Consider the following 17,529-nt stretch of genomic DNA (forward strand, 5'->3'; position numbering starts at 1 on the left):
GTCAAATAAGGTAGTGAATGAATTAGGGTGGGCTAACTGCTATAGTAAATAGACCCCAAAATGTCTAATGGCTCAAACACAATAGTTTTTTTCCACCTTCATTTAAAAAATAGGAGAGTGGTGGTGAAGAGGCCAGTGGTCTGACCCTCCCTCACTTAGTCATTTAGGGACACAGATGAGTGAAGGCTCTACCAACTTCAATGTGTGGCTTCATCTCCATTATAGCCAGCTGAAAGGGAAAAGGAACATGGAGGTTCCTGAGCAGAGATTTTTATGGGCCAGGACTGGGAATGGTACACATCCCATCTTCCATTGGCTTGAGTTCAATCACATGGCCACCCCTAACTACAATGGAGTTTGCAGAAAATAAACAAGCCATACCTACAGGGAAAAGGAACCAACTTATGTGAGTAGCTAGTAATCTGCCACTGATGGCTTTGGCAGGACGTAGGTCATAGTGACTTTTGGGAAGAACTATTTCAGTCATGTGATAATGATGAAAGCCTGAGAGAGAGCTGGAGGTAAGAGATGAACAGACTTTTTTCTGTAGTGTTGCTATGAAGATGAACAGAGGAATGGAGTAGAGGCTAGAGGGAAATGGGACATCAAGACAGACTTTAGGGGACAGCCTGGTGGCGCAGCAGTTAAGTTTGCATGTTCCACTTCGGTGGCCCAGGGTTCACCAGTTTGGATCCTGGGTGCGGACCTACACACCACTTGTCAAGCCATACTGTGGCAGGAGTCCCACATATAAAGTAGAGGAAGACGGGCATGGATATTAGCTCAGGGCCAGGCTTCCTCAAAAAAAAAAAAGAGGCATGTTACCAGTGCAACAAATATATATTATTTTTAACATTTGAGAAATGGATTTCCAGGTTCACAGTGTTATGATATATATAGGTTAGATGTGTTGATGACTGGCAGATCAAAATACAGTGTATGTTGAACTTGGCAAAATAAGTGATAGACTGTACTTTAGGTTTCCAAATGTAATTGTGTTAGTCATTTTTAAATGTAGTAATGAGGTCATTGAATCAACTACTTGGCTGAGAACAGAATTCTCTCTTCTATGGCAAGTGTCCTTGCATCAAAGAACCAGAACTCCAAAGTGAGTCAGTCCATTTTCTTAATAGAATGGTGGAATATATTCATAGCTGCATGCTCTATAATAAACTGAAAATAAAGAAGTCTGAAGATTTTATGGCCCTTCTGTTCACTTGGTGACTCAATTGAAGTGATGCCAAAAACCCATGATTAATCAGTATCTCATGGGACCTAAGTGACAGGTGTTTTTTTGGAAAGAAACTGACCTAAGCACATTGTTTTGTGACATCAAGATAGGTGGAGAATGATTGTTGCCAAGAGTCATTTAACAGAGATGATTGCTAATGTGAGGAAGAGAATTGGGCTATTCTAAGCTAAAAAAAGAAAAAGATTTCTGGGGAGGCTATTTCTTATCCTCCTGTAGTCTACTTTTTAAATTGAGATATAATTCACATACATAAAACTCACCCTTTTAAAGTGTACAATTCAGCGGTTTTTAGTATATTTACAAAGTTGTGTAACCATCACCAATATCTAATTCCAGAACGTTTTCATTACCCTAAAAAGAAACCCCATACCCATTGGTAGTCCCTCATTCCCATCTCCCCCTCAGTCCCTGGTAACCACTAATTTACTTTCTGTCTCTGTGGATTGGCCTATGCTGGACACTTTATATAAAGGGAATCATAACATGGCTTTTTGTGTCTGGCTTCCTTCACTTAACATGTTTTCAAGATTCATCCATGTTGTAGGATGTATCAGTACTTCATTCCTTTTTATGGCTGAATAAGTTGATAGACATTTGAGTTTCACCTTCTGGTTGTTATGAATATCAATGCTACTATGAACATTTGTGTTCAGGTTTTTTGTGTGAACATAGGTTTTCATTTTTCTTGGGTATATACCTAGGAGTGGAATTTCTGATATGGTCCTTGGTCTCTTGATCTTGGTTTCTTGGCCATTTCTCAAGCTCTGTCTTGTTGCTAATCTCATGTACTCGCACAACTGTTTTCTTTAAACTTTTACAACATTTTCACTTTCTTTAGTGATTAAAATGTCAACCTCTTCTGTTGTCCCACTTGGGTAGTTCGTGTTAAGATTTTTCACAAAAAGCTCATGACTTTTCATACTGTCACCTTAAGTTTCTTTGAACTCAACTCCAATGACATTTTTCGCTAACCTTCAGCTACCCAAAGGAAAAGCCAAACTTTCTACTCTTTGATCATCATCATCATGTGCCATTTCCAAGATCTTAAATTCACAAATTGTTTTCTTTGACAGTGACTTTTTTTCCTCCTATTTCCCTCCCATTAAACTTACCCTTCATGCCTGCAATGACCTCCACTCCCTCAGTGCCTCTGTATTTTCTGTTTATTAACTAAGTTCTGTCATAATTTGTCTTCCTATCTAGCTGCAACCCATGGCAAGCCATTTCAGTGGTGCTTTCTCTATCATCCTTGATTTCTTCCAATATATATATCTCAAAAAATCTCTTATTTAAGAAAAATTTTTATTGAGGTAACATTGGTCTATAACATTATATAAATCATCCTTGATTTCTTAACTCCTTTATTTAATCTCCTTGCACTACAATTCTCTAAGAGGTAGCTTACATATCATCTATCTTCTCCATTCTTGCCCCTGGGGATGCCAAGTCCTATGAAACAAGTCGGCTGGTTTCCCTGTAAATTCATGATGTCCAGGCTCAAGTGAGCATGTTTTATTATTTTGTATTCCTTTCATATCAAAATGACTTGATTCATACTACCTATTTCAAAGAATTTCTGCTTTCAAATCCTTGAGCCTCAATCTCACCATTATCTTTTTCTGAAAAAAATGAAGTTATTTTTCTGAGACGATCTAGGCCAGCTGATGTGTCTGTCCTACACTTTTCTCAGTTTTTCCTCTTTTCTCTAAACCTCTTCAAGGGTAAACCCTTCTCATACTTTATTACCTTCACTACCTGTTCTTGATTTTTCATTAATTATTCCTTTTCTTGCCTCTTTAAAGCCTCTCTCTCTGTTGTTTTTCTCTACAAAGATTTCTCTGCTTAAAAAGAGAAAATAGGAGCTGCCTGGTGGTGCAGCGGTTAAGTTCACACTTTCTGCTTCAGTGGCCCACGGTTCGCTGGTTTGGATCCCGGGCGCAGACCTACACACTACTTGTTAAGCCATGCTGTGGCAGGCATCCCACATATAAAGTAGAGGAAGATGGGCACAGACATTAGCTCAGGGCCAGTCTTCCTCAGCAAAAAGGGGAGGATTGGTGGCAGATGTTAGCTCAGGGCTAATCTTCCTAAAAAAGAAAAGAAACAGTAACTCAATCCTGCTTCTACCTAATGCTACCTCCTCTTCAGCAAACATGTAATGGCTTTACCCAGGATACGTAATTCTTGAACACCTTATGTATCCTTTACAGTTGGCTTTCAAACTCAATTCTTTTTGAAATTGTTTTCTCAAGCATTACCTGTTCACCACATCTAGTATATTTATTCTTTATCCTTTTGGTTCCCTGTGGGATATAAACAGGTTATTTAAGCTTCAGGGCCTCTTGCTTAAAGTGGCCTTTAAAATGTTTATGTTTGAATATTTTCGTAAAGTTGCAAAAGTAAAATATTTTTGCATTCTTGTTCTCAAGCTTCAGGCCCAACAAACCTGGATTTGTCACTTTACACTGTAGTCCTCCTTATCTGGTTTCACTTTACACAGTTTCAGTTACCTGCAGTCAACTGTGGTCCGAAAATATTAATTGGCAAATTCCAGAAATAAACAGTTCATAAATTTTAAGTTGTGCAGCCATTCTGAGTAGCATGATGAAATCTCGGGCCACCGTCCTCAGTCCTGCCTGGGATGTGAATCATCCCTTTGTCCAGCGTATCCACATTGTATACGATAACTGCCAGTTAGTCACTTAGTAGCCATCTCGGTTATCAGATCAACTGTCTCAATATCACGGTGTTGTGTTCAAGTAACCCTTATTTTACTTAATAATGGCCCCAAGTGTCAGAGTAGTAATGCTGGCAATTCAGAGATGCCAAAGACAACCTGTAAAGTGCTTCCTTTAAGTGAAAAGGTGAAAGTTCTTGACCTAATAAGGAAAGAAAAAAAAATCATATGCGGAGGTTGCTAAGAACAAATCTATCCGTGAATTTGTGAAGAAGGAAAAAGAAATTTTTTGCTAGTTTTGCTATTGCACCTCAAATCTGTTATGTATAGGAAAAAACATAGTATATGTAGGGTTTGGTACTATCTGTGGTTTCAGGCATCCACTGGGGGTCTTGGGACACATCCCCTATGGATAAGGGGGGACTACTGTAAAAGGGGAGCTGCCCCTCCTATAAAAGTAGTTTATTACATTCTTTTCTAGCCTATAGAGGTAACAAAGCAGGGCTGGGCTCCCTCCAACTCGGTCACAGCTAAGCATAGAGCTAATTGCCACATTAAGAGTTACATCTTGGATTGACCAAAGAATTATATTCTTTCTATACCCAAGTCCCAGGTCTGGTCCTCATCACTACAGGTTCAGGAACTAGATTTTAAGCAGTTTTGACCAAGGTGGTCAAGCACTGGAAGATTAATTCATGCTAACAAAACTCACAAAAGATTATTTATAAACCAGAATATTTATTTCTTAGTATACAAGAAGGAAATAATACCTTAATATTGCCTGTGGGTATAAATATCTGCTATCCAGGACACTCTCCTAACTGGATCAAGGTATTATAGAGACCAAATACGATTATAAAACTTCGTTTTCATATTTAATGTGAAGATAACTGAGTGCTTAAGGCCTCCTCACGGCTGAGGTATGGCCTAAACCCCAAATTCCTTGATAATGAGGAAAGCCCTCTTTCTTGTGTGACTTCAGCAATGTGCATGATTCTGATCTACCAGTCTTACCTGGTCATGGATGGAGTTGTCTGTGCCTTAAACGTCGCACCCCACCAGCTGCACCCTACTTGGCTACCAGAAGCCAATATTGTGCATCTCTTCTAGTCCCCCAACCGTCCTTGCTCTTTTCCTTACTTCATTCATGTCCTCTCTTCTCCTTCCGTTACCTCCACTCAAAACGTTTCCCTCACTTTCAGTGCCCAGGCTGTCCACCTCCTTTCTAACGTCAGTTCTGTCATTTACCTACTTTCACCTTGCCTCGCCTACTAGTCATCACCTCCTGGACTGTCATCTCCTACCTGGGGCAGACTAGAGCCACCGCCCAGACCGGAAAGGAAGCGCGGAACCGCGGTCGGGCCCGGACCTTCCCGGGGGAGGGCGCCCGGGCGTCGCTCCCCGCCCCAGCAGGGGAAGTTGGGAGGAGCGCTGCGTCCCGTTCTTTGCATGGCCTCCCCCTTTTATTTTCTCCCAATCCTACAAAAGCACCAAGGCTTTTACCCTCTCCGTGAGCACCATCATCCCCTTTTGCCCTCCGTTGCGAAGAGAGATCTCTCAACCGAGGCAGAAAGGTACCCCATCACTTGAGAAAGTAGGCGAGCGTGAACGCCGGCGTCTGCGCATCCGTGAACACTACCTGAGCCGAGCCCCAGATGCAGGGGCAGGGTGGTGAGCGCTAAGCCAATCATAGCTCTTGACAACAGGGCTCAGCCAATCAGAACACGGCAGGCTTGGCGCACTTGGCGTGGCCCGGGCGGGGGAGGACCCGCCCCCTTGCAGCTGGGAGGCCAACGCCTTCGCCCAGGGCTGGCTGGAGCCGAGCAGGTGCCCCGACTCCCGGGACGGAGCACCTTCCGAGGCGGGGGGCGGTGCCCTCCTACTCCGGCTAATTTCTCTACAGGCCTTGGCCTTAACAGGTGTTGGTGCCTGCCGTGGACGCATTCTGACCTGGGCCATCTCTCTCTCTGGAGACTTTGTGCCTATGGTTGGGGAGCGAGTGAGGTCGTTGCCTTGACGACGACAGCATGCCCCGTGGTCCTCCTGAGCGTGAGCTTGCGGGGGGCCGAGGCCAGTCTGCCTCCCTGCCTGCTTTACCCAGGACCCGTGACCGTGTCTGCAGAAGAAATCGGAAGCGCGCTGGAACTGCCAGTTTGCTAGCCAGCGTATTTTAGACCTGCGAGCGAGATGCATTTCACCTCAAATTTGTTTCCAAGTTGAAAACCTTTGGGTCTTTCCACGCGAAAGGATTTTAAAGAAACAGTAAGTGTAACGCTTTTAAAAGCTTCTATTATCTCATTCTTTTATCTATTCTACATTTCAGCCTGTCTTTATCAAAATAAAAAATTAGTATTATTTTTATTATCTAAATTGTTGGTATTAGAACAGTATGCTTACATGGCACACGTCCAGACATACCGCATTGCCAGTTGGCCAGGCTTCTTTTTAGTTTGTGTTATCCTTACATTCAGGAGTAGAAGGCATGAAAAGTTATAGTTTATGAGTAACTGTTTCAGGAAACCAGAGGCTTTTTAAGCTGTGATACTTAAAGGTATTTGTGGGCAGGGCCACTTGAAAAAGCAGGTGTGTTCAATGTGCTGCGACCTAATGTGAAGCTGGTATGCAGAATTAACTTGGAGTAGTCAACTTGCATAAGTGTTAGCTTGTGATATGCTTCAGAGTGTCTTAAACATGCTTAAGGTAGTTTTAATTTGGTTCACTTTGCATTTTCAAATAGTGAGGACACCATTTGCAAAATGTTTTAAAATGATCCAGGTTATAGATTCCAACTATTTTTGGCCTTGGCATAGTAAACCTAAGGTCTACTCCTTGATAAAATATGCTGTCTTAATGGAAGGAAAAAAAATTAAGGAAAGGAGAGAGAGAATTACACCGAAAACATTTTTCAAGCACACACTTTATTTAAAAATAGTTAATAGATGTTAAGTGAAAGGTGAAATGTCAAATGTATGGAAAATTAGTGTCGAGGACACTGCTCTATGAACAGTTTATAGTAGAACCCACCATCACAGCTGGTAGTAAAATAATGAAATAATTGGACTTGGTGTTGACTGAGATTTATTTTCATTCCCCCCCCACCCCCCCACAAAGATCAGTCTTCTGGTTTTCAAAGTATATCTATGTTAAAAAAAAAGTATAAATAAAACTGTAAATTATTAAATGTAAACTGCTGAAATTGTATACGTTGAATTATCACAGTTTGCTAGAACAAAGAGGATATTTCTTTTGTCTTTGTCATCAGTGTACCAATAGGGAAGCAAGTAAAACATCACAATTCGCAATCTGGATAAATTAATTTTCAGTTGCCGTATGTACACAATTAATGTAACAGGCGAGGATTTTTTTTTCTCTTTCCAAGTTTTATGAATGAGTGTTTTTATGTTGTCAAGTTAAAAAAAATTCAACCCTAAATCATCATTTGAATATATAGTTACCAAAAGACTATTTTTCTCCCAAAATGTTTAGAATCATATTGGGATTAAGAGCAATATTTTTTAATCTTTGCTCTGGAATTTAATTTCAAAATCAGATTTAAAAAATAAATTTAACTTTGAAGTTGTAGCTTATTAACTTTTATATTTCATGACAATCAAACCTTATGAATTAAAATCTATCTGTACTTGGACTGAAAAGTTTTTTTCTGTACCAAAATGCATAGTGGAATGATTGCTGGACCTTCATCAATCATTAGTAAAGTAAAGAAGATTTTATTAAGATTGTCTTTATCCAGAAAATGTCATATAATGGGATATAAAATCATTCTAAACACAAAATTCAATGATCGTACTTATAGTGAGTAATCATTAAATAAAAGGAATTTTGAAATACTGTATTTGGTACTACTAATAATTAATTTTAAAACATCTGCTTATACACTGTGATTTCATAGTTGTTACTTTGTAAGTTCAATATAGGAATTTAATTACTATAGTAAGAAAAGTAAAGAAATACAGTTTATCAAGGTTTCTTAGTGTTAACTTGGTAAGTGATCGTTTTGTGAACAAATATTTTTCCCAAGTGAGTAGAAAGTGCATAAAGATTTTCAGCTTTGATCTTTTAAATCTGATGTAAAAAAATAAATTTATTCTTCACTAAAACGAAATTCACTTGTGCCTTTTTCACCTTTGAACGAAAAGGAATTGTGTTTTTCTAAAGTGAGCTGTAGTTGTTTTGCATGATTTTTCAAGTATTGCTTTATCTTAATTAAAAATATATTAAATATCATTAATGTGACATTTAGTAATTTAAATTCAAAGTTAATGGCTTCAACTGCATTTGCCTGTCTATTAAGAATGTATGTGAATATTTTGAAAACATAGCTTAGATGTGAAAACAATAAGGAATTGTGAGTCAGTTCAGGACAGCCATCGACACAGGGACTGCTCTAATATGGAAAACAAGTGAGGAAGAATTAATTTGCTGGGAGGGTAGAGGGAATGAATATACTCAACTTTATTAACTCTGTGTTTGGGTTTCCACAGCAAGAAAATTTCCTACTGGTTTTGAATTAAAATGGAAAAATATGAGAACCTGGGATTGGTTGGAGAAGGGAGCTACGGAATGGTGATGAAGTGTAGGAATAAAGATAGTGGAAGAATTGTGGCCATCAAGAAGTTCTTAGAAAGTGATGATGACAAAATGGTTAAAAAAATTGCTATGCGAGAAATCAAGTTACTAAAGGTGGGTGAATACATATATTGAGTTGAAAGAAAATGAGTTGTTTCTTGATCAAGATTACATTTTTAGAAAAAAAATTAGTTTTTATATTTGTTTTATTTCCATAATAAGGTTTAAAATGTAAATTTCTTCTTTTCTGGCAATAAACAAATAAAATGATTACATATGCATATTCATTTATCTTATGAATATAAACATTTTAAAAGTATTTGTTGCTTCTCCTGTATCTATCTGCCTATCTGTCTACCTGCCCATCTGTGTATCTATCTATCTGTCTGTCTGTTATCTGTGTTGGGGGTCCCAAAGACCACCCCCAGGTTTGATGATTCACCAGGAGGACTCCCAGCAATCAGCATATAGTTGTACTTGTGGCTATGATTTATTACAGTGAGAGGATGTATAGCAAAATCAGCAGAGGGAAAAGGCACATAGAGCACATTGCAGAGGAAACCTGTCACAAGCTTCCAAGAATCCTCTTCCAGTGGAGTCATGCAGGATGCACTTATTTCCTCCAGCAATGAGTTTGTGACAACACATGTGAAGTATTTTCTACCAAGGAAATTCCTTGGAAATTCAGTGCCTAGCTTTGTTATTGAGGGCTGGTCATGTAGGTAGCCTCTAGCAGGCTTTTACCAAAATTCCAGACTCCCAGAAGAAATACAGGTATTTGGCATAAATAATATTATTTGCACAGTCAGCCACTTGATCAGTTCTGGAATTGAAGGGAACCCTCCTGAAATCCAAGTTCCCAGGTCAGAGCCAACAGATTACTTTGCAGGTAAAATAGCAGTCTCAGGCCTGCTATGTTAACTCTCTTTCTTTAATCAATCTCACCAGAGGTTTATCAATTTTATTTATTTTTAGAAAGAACCAACTTTTGGCTTTGTTGATCTTCTTTATTGTATATTTCTTTTCTATTTCATTGATTTTTGTTCTTTAGTATTACATTCTTTCTACTTATTTAGGGTTGATTTATTTTGCAGCTCTTTTCCCTAACCTGTTGAGATAGATGCTTACTTCTTAATTTCCAGCCTTTTTTTTTTTCCCCTCATATATGCATTTAAGGCTGAAAATTTCCTTTTAAGAAAAGCTTGGTATGTATCCCAGATTTTTTTTTTTTTTTTTTGGTGAGGAAGATTGGCCCTGAGCTAACATCTGTTGCCAATCTTCCTCTTTTTGCATGAGGAAGATTGTTGCTGAGGTAGCATCTGTGCCAGTCTTCCTCTATTTTGTATGTGGGATGCTGCCACAGCATGACTTGATGAATGATGTATAGGTCTGTGCCTGGGATCCGAACCCATGAACCCTGGGCCAGCAAAGTGGAGTGCATGAACTTAACCACTATGCCACTGGGTGGGCCTGTGAATCCCAGAAATTTTGATTAGCGGTTCAAAATACTTTCTCATTTCTCTTAATTTCCAAACATGGGGGAATTTTCTAGGTTTCCCTCCTTTGGTTATTTACTTTTGGCACAATTGCCCTATGATCTGAGTTTACACTATGTAAGATTTTAATCCTTTGAAATTCTTGAAATTTGCTTTGTGGTTCAGAATATGTCAACAACAACAACAACAAAATTCCTTGTGTGCTTGAAAAGTATTCCATTAAGTCAGGTTTGTTGATTTTGTTATTTGGATGTTCTAAATCTTCTAAATTCTGACTGATTTTTTTTTGTATGCTTGTTCTATCCAGTACTGAGAAGAAATATGTTAAAGTCTTCCTCTGTGGTTAGTGATTTGTCTGTTTTTCATTGTAGTTCAGTTAATGTTTAACTTTATAAACAGGAAGGCCATTTAGTGTATCAAATTTAGAATTATTATATCAATGTTGAATCAAATCTTTTATCGTCATGAAATAACTCTTTTTATTATAGTGGATGTTTTGTCTTAAAGTATGTTTTGTCTGAAACTAATGAGGCTACACTAGTTTAATTTTGTTAGTGTTTGCATTGTATATCTTTTTCCACCTTTTTACTTTCAATTTTTCACAATCCTTGTTTAGATATGTCTCTTGTGAACATTGTATAGTTACATTTTGTTTTGTACCCTGCTTTACGATCTCTGCCTTTTAATTAGAACATTTAGTCTATTTACGTGTAATGTAATTTCTGATATATTTGGGTATAAATCTACCATCTTAATATGTGCTGTATGTCTTACTAGTTCTGTATTTCTTTTCCTTTTCTTTCTTTGGATTGATTACACTTATCATCCCTCTAATAATTTGAAAATTATACATTGTGTTTCTATCTTTTTAGTGGTTACCCGAGACATTTGTTAAAGTCCAACATTATCCAATACTTTTATCCTTCTTCCAGACAATATAAAAAACTTCACAATACTTATCTCTAGTTATTCCCTTCCATCTTATCTGCTGACATTGTCATATATTAATCCTTACAAATATTTTTAAACACCACAAGATGTAATTATTGTTCAATGTTCATTTAGGTTTATGTTTAGCACTTTCTTTGTTCTTCCTGCTTTTCTGCATCTCAGATCATTTATCAGGATCTCTTCTCTTCTTCCTGAAATATATTATTTAGGTTTCCTTTTGTGAGGGTCTACTGTAGACAAAACATTTCAATTTTAGTTTGTGTGAAAATGCCTTTATTTTGCTATCATTCCTGAAAGATATTTTTGCTGTAAATGGAATTTTAAGTTGGCAGTTATTTTTTTCAACAATGTGAAGATAGCATTGTTTTGTCCTCTAGCTTCCATTGAGGCTCTTGAGAAGTCAGGTGTCAGTCCAATTGCTGCTCTTTTCTAAGTTTACTTTTTATGTCTGGATTTCTTTTTCTCTCAACTTTTTGTTGACATAGGATATACATGGAAAAAAGTTTATTATCATAAGGATACATCTTTATGGATTTTAAAAAACTGAACAACCCCATGTAACCATCCTGTAAGTCAAGAAAGAACACATTAAAATCACCTCAGAAGCCGCCTTATCCCTTCTCCAGTCACTACTGCTTTCCTTCTCCACCCAGGTCACAACTCTCCTGATTCCAAACAGCATAAGTTAGTTTTGTTTTCTGGCCACTTAAATTTTTCTCTTTGATTTGTTTTCTTGCACTTTCACTATGATGTGTCTAGTGTGGATATCTTTTAATTTATCTTGCTTCATTGGGTCTTCGTGAATCTATGATTTCTATTATTAATGCTGGAAAATTCTCACTTATTATTTCTTCAAATATTATTTCAACTCATTCCCTTTCTCCTCTGTTTTTGGCCAGTTAACATATACTAAATCTTCTCACTGAATCTTCTGTCTCCCCCCTGTTTTTCTTTCCATCTATTTGTCTCTCTGTGCACTGTTCTGAATAGTTTATTCTGACCCATCATTTAGTTCACTAATTTTCTCCTCCGTATGTCATTAATCTCCATCACTGAGTTGTTAATTTTGGGTGTTGTATTTTTAAATGATTTCTTATTATGAAATATAGCCCACATATAGACAGTGCAAAAAAACTGTAATTATAGCTCAATGAGTTATTGGAAAGCAAGCATTCATGGAACCACATCCAGGTCAAGAAATAAAACATTGCCAACAACCCCTTTCTTGCACCGTCCCAGTCACTAACTCTTCCCGCTCCTTCAAGGTAAATGCTATTACTTGCATGTTAATCATTGCCTTGAATTTTTTTTACGTTTACCAAATAAACATGCATTCCTGAGCACTATAGTTTGGTTTTATCTATTATTTTCTTAAAAAAGCTTTCTTCCACTCTCTTAATGTTATCTTTTAGTAAACAGAAGTTGCTTATGTCAGTGTAGTTTAATTTTCCATCTTTCCTTTTATGGTTGATGCCATTTATATCTGGCTTAAAAAGGTTTTCCCTATCTAGAGATTAAGATATTCTTCTATATGATCGTCTTTTTAATTGCTGCATTTTATTTCATTGTATGGCTATACCTTAATTTGTTTAACCAGTAATGTATTTGGAAAGTGCTTTATGTTCAATCTGGAATCTTTTATTTTAATAGGTGAGTTTAGCCATTTGTGGTTGTGATGGAACAGATAAGTTTGGTCTTAGTTTTCATTTTTTTCCCCTCTAGAGTCAGCATGGCTTAGTGGTTAAGAATAAGAAATCTAAATATTTCACATATAAATCAGGTACAGGTCTGAGTGTTTTTATAGGGTAGAGGTTATGGACATGAAGGAGGAACTGAGCAAAAATGAACTGTTTTCGGGAAAACACAGAGGCCACAATTCCTGGGTTCTAATCTTGCCTCTATCATTTATTTCTCTGTGAGCTTGGACAAGTTACTTAACCTCTCTGTGCTTTAGTTTCCTCATCTATAAAACAGGATAATAATTGTACCTATTTTTTGTAGAATTTTTGTGCTTAGAATAGTGCCTGGAACACAGTAAGCATTATGTAAGTATTAGTTATTATTATGTATAATATTATGTTATTTTATTACTTCTTTAAAAATATCTTTCTGTGTAGTCTCTGAATTCTTTTTAAAATATTGGATATGTTTCCTATGGTAATTTGGAAAGGTTTTATTTTATACTATTTATTACCTTTATAACTATAACATTATATAATATACTTAATCCTTTATAAATTGTTATATTTCTATTTCCTTCTCTCTCCCACTACCCACCACCTGATTTTAGAAGATATCTTATTTGTGTTAGTGTTTACATTAAATCTGTAAATATAATTAGACCTTGTAATTTAAAATTTCATGTCAAAATATAATTTTAACCCATTGACAAGAAATCAGCATACATATACTCTTATCTTGTTTGCAGCTTCTCTTTTTTCTCCTCAATCTGTCAGTAATGTCATTTGTGCATTGTTGGGTTTTTAGTATCCTATTTTAATTTCCTATTTCTATTTTGTAACCATCATGCCCACATTTGTGCTATAAGACTTAGTTCTGCACTAATAGATTCCTTGCTCATGTTCAAAATTTTTTCTCTGTTGTCTTTTACTTGAATGACAATTTCTTTGGGTATAAAGTTCCTGGATCCTTGAGGATTTTGATGGCTATATGCCAGTGCTTTCTTTCCCTTTAAAGGTGAGAACATTTTCTGGTGAATATTCATCTGCTATTTGCATTTCCTTATCCTTTCTACCTCTTTTCTTATAGTATCTTTGAATCCTGGATTGGTTCCTTTTTTATTGTTTGTTATCTTGTAACAAAGTGAACCCTTCCTGGACCAGCTATTTGTGGGAGGTTCATCTGAGGGAGAAGTCGTGATCTTGTTGCAGGCTAGTAGGAGTCCACCATGGTTCAAGTGATGCTCCTTACAACACAGACCTGAGTGTGGGATTGACTTCTGTTATCCTAGTTTCTCTGAAACTTGTATTTGCAGGTCTGTTCATAATGAATGGTTTTGCCTTCCATTCGGCGTCGCCAACAGATTGCTTCCAGCAGATCAGTTTCTGTGTGGTTGTTCAGGCCCCTCCTCTGCTGTTGCTCGGTGTCATTCAGTTCTAGCGATGCTTTCACTGACGGTCCATGAGCCCTGTTCCCGTTTCATCAAAGAAGCTTTGTCTGTTTGTGTTTCCTTTTCAGGGTATGTCACCAACTTTGGAAAACTCTGCTCTGCCAGCTTTGTACCCACACATGATCCCTTGGTATCTTTCTACACTCCTGTTTGACCTTGACTACATGTGGCAGTCCCACCTCATTTGTTGTGGGTGGGGTTATAGATCCTCCTTAGAGTCATTGAAGATGGAGCTACATTTTTTTTTTTCTTTCATTGGCTTCATTGTGTTCTCTGAGAGGAGAATGGAGCAGTGTGGTCTTTTGACTATAATTTAAAAACTAGAATATACTTTTACAATTTATACTTTATGCATTTTATTTATGTGTTTTTCTTATGCTAAGATCTATTTTAGATTGTGACTAATTGCTAATAATTTGGTCTTGTAAAAACTATTTTGCATTTTTTTTTGTAACAGCAACTGAGGCATGAAAATCTGGTGAATCTGTTGGAAGTGTGTAAGAAAAAAAAGCGATGGTACCTAGTCTTTGAATTTGTTGATCATACAATTCTTGATGACTTGGAACTCTTTCCAAATGGACTAGACTACCAACTAGTTCAAAAGTATTTGTTTCAGATTATTAATGGAATTGGATTTTGTCATAGTCACAATGTAAGTATTTAGTTTAAATAGTTATTTTGCCAGTGATTGACTCTCCAGATACAGTTAATTTGAGATACTTGTTTAAACTGAAGTTTGGACTAGTAAAGTAATTGAAATGAACTATGTTACTTTGATATTGCCAATTTTCACATATTATAATACGTGTATTCTTTCCCCAAACATTTTATTATGAAAATTTTAGGCTATATTGAAAAATCAAAAGAGTGTACAGTGAACAACCATATACCTACTACTTGGATTCTATACTTGTTAACATTTTCTATATTTGCTTTATGACATATTTATTCATCTATTTATCCTTATCAATCTGTCTATTCATTTATGCATCTGAAAGTAAGTTGCAGACATCAGAACTATACTTCAACTCTAAATACTTCAACTATGCATATCATTAACTAGAGTTTAATATTTGTTTTCTGGTTTTTTGGGGGGTTTTTTTGAGGTAACATTTACTGAGTGAAATGCACAGATTTAACTAATGAGTTTTGACAAATGCATACACCCAAGCATCCATGTATGTGTTAGTTCAGATTCTTTGCCTAGTTGTGAAATGTGAAAATCCCTGTTCTCACCCTGTTGTCTACCACAATAATTTTATATTCTTCGAGTATCATGTAAAGGCACCTCTAGGTAAAATGATACTTATAAAGTATAAAGTGAATAACTCAACACATTGATTCTGCCAGTTTTACAAAATGTTTTAAATGACTTTTTTGTGTGCTTGTAAAAGTAATAAATGCTAATGGGAGGTGTGGGGCTGGCCCTGTGACCTCGCCATGAGATGTCTAGGATGTAATAGGAGTTGGTAGCCTTTGCAAAATGCTCAGCAGTGCAGATTGCCATTTAGGATGCTAGTCCTCTGAAAGAGTTTAAAATAAATGTTTTAGATTTTTCGAAATACAATTTACCTGTTTTAGAGAGCTAGACCTAGTAGTTTGCTTTGCCTAGCTGTAGAACTTTTAGTATTGTCCCTTTCTTCTTCAATGGTATCTCCTTTAGAAATCTTAACCACTGACCTTTGTTTTAGCCTATTTACACTTCTAATTGCCTGATGAATGCCTTCGCTTGGGTGCACAGCAATCCACCTAAAAACCCATATGGCTAAAACAAAACTACTAATTATTCCATCAAAACTAATTTTTTGTAGACTTTTCTATTTTTAGTAATGGAACCACCACTGTTTTAGATTCCCAGGTTTAAATAAAATATCTGAGATTATTTCCTAAGTTCTGTTGATTCTTGATTTAAAATATTTCTAAACTCTCTCTCTTCCTTTCCATTCCTCTGAGCACCAGCCTAGTTTAGGCCCTTATCACCTCATAGTTGTCCCACTGCTCTTCTTCCTGCCTCGAGTCCCGCTCTCTGATTTAGCTTGTTTATGAGCAACATCTTCTTTGAACACTGTATTGGTCATGTCACTTCCATGGGTTCCCATGGCCTTGACACAAGCTCATACTTCCCAGACTAGCAGTGAAGGCAACATTCCTCCCTCGTACATAACCCCTACTCTAGCAGAAGCATTTCTCCAGAGTCTCCTGACCTATTCCCATCTTCACTCTTTTGCCCTCCTTGTTGCCTTCACTTGGATTGCCCTTCCATTTCTACATTTATCCCAGTTATACTTAGTATTAACAATCTATCTTAGAACCCATCCCTTTCATAAAAATTTTCCTTGACCACCCCAGTCTTCAATGATAACTTTACTCTCTTAGTCTTGAGAGCAGTCATTAACAGAGCAATTGATTTAGTCAGTAATAATATATGTTTCATCCAATATCTTTGATTGTTTAAATAAAATTTCAGGCATAAAGGTTCTTTCTTGCCCAACTAGGTGCCAGGTTCTTTAAAGCCAGGAACAATTTTATATGCTTTTTTAAAAAAAAATTTTGAGGAAGATTAGCCCTGAGCTAACATCTGCCACCAATCCTCTTTTTGCTGAGGAAGACTGGCCCTGAGCTAACATCCATGCCCATCTTCCTCTGCTTTATATGTGGGACACCTACCACAGCATGGTTTGCCAAGTGGTGCCATTCTGCACCCGGGATCTGAACCAGTGAACCCTGGGCCACCAAAGCAGAATGTAGGCACTTAACTGTTGCGCCACCGGGCCGGCCCCTTATATGCTTTTATTTGCATTCATTATGGGACAAAAACAATGTGCTACGCATGGCAGGTGCTCAAAAAATAATTTGCTTAACTTGAGGTGCCAATATATGTCATACTTTGCTTTTTGTCTTAGATCATACACAGGGATATAAAGCCTGAGAACATATTAGTCTCCCAGTCTGGTGTTGTCAAGTTATGTGATTTTGGATTTGCGCGAACATTGGCAGCTCCTGGAGAGGTTTATACTGATTATGTGGCAACCCGATGGTACAGAGCTCCAGAGCTATTGGTTGGTGATGTCAAGTATGGAAAGTAAGACGTGAGCAAGGCGGGGTGGGGAGAGGGCCAATTTAACTGTCTCTTCTTGATAAAATGGAATATGTTTCTAATATAATAAAAGACCCCTCTAACACTGAAAGGAAGATTTGAATTTAGGGAACTTTGGAAAGTGATTTGTAATCATTTTTGGTGCTTCTCCTTTAAACATTCTTGTGAAACAAGTTGGGGTGAGTATACTTATTTTAAAGGTAGGGAAATCAAGGTGAGTAAGTGGCTTGTTTCTTACAGTGAACTGGAAATAGATATATTTATCACTGTAAAGAGAGTTAACATTGATTGGGTAAGTCTGACACTGTTGGAGAGAGGTGAGGTGGGGTGGGCAAAGGT

General features: G+C 37.2%; 1 protein-coding gene across 1 annotated transcript in view; it reads left to right on the plus strand.

Moving 5' to 3' along the window:
• Positions 1-5,337: 5,337 nt before the first annotated feature.
• The window catches only part of CDKL2 (cyclin dependent kinase like 2), a 31,277-nt gene continuing 19,085 nt past the window's right edge, over positions 5,338-17,529 (plus strand). The window contains exons 1-4 of the mRNA XM_008521965.2: positions 5,338-6,191; positions 8,432-8,630; positions 14,551-14,745; positions 16,997-17,175. Coding sequence (XP_008520187.1) covers positions 8,463-8,630; positions 14,551-14,745; positions 16,997-17,175 — 542 coding nt within the window. The 5' untranslated portion in view covers positions 5,338-6,191; positions 8,432-8,462. The remainder of the gene's footprint in view (positions 6,192-8,431; positions 8,631-14,550; positions 14,746-16,996; positions 17,176-17,529) is intronic.

This window comes from Equus przewalskii, chromosome 3, assembly GCF_037783145.1.
Source record: "Equus przewalskii isolate Varuska chromosome 3, EquPr2, whole genome shotgun sequence".
Taxonomy (NCBI): domain Eukaryota; kingdom Metazoa; phylum Chordata; class Mammalia; order Perissodactyla; family Equidae; genus Equus; species Equus przewalskii.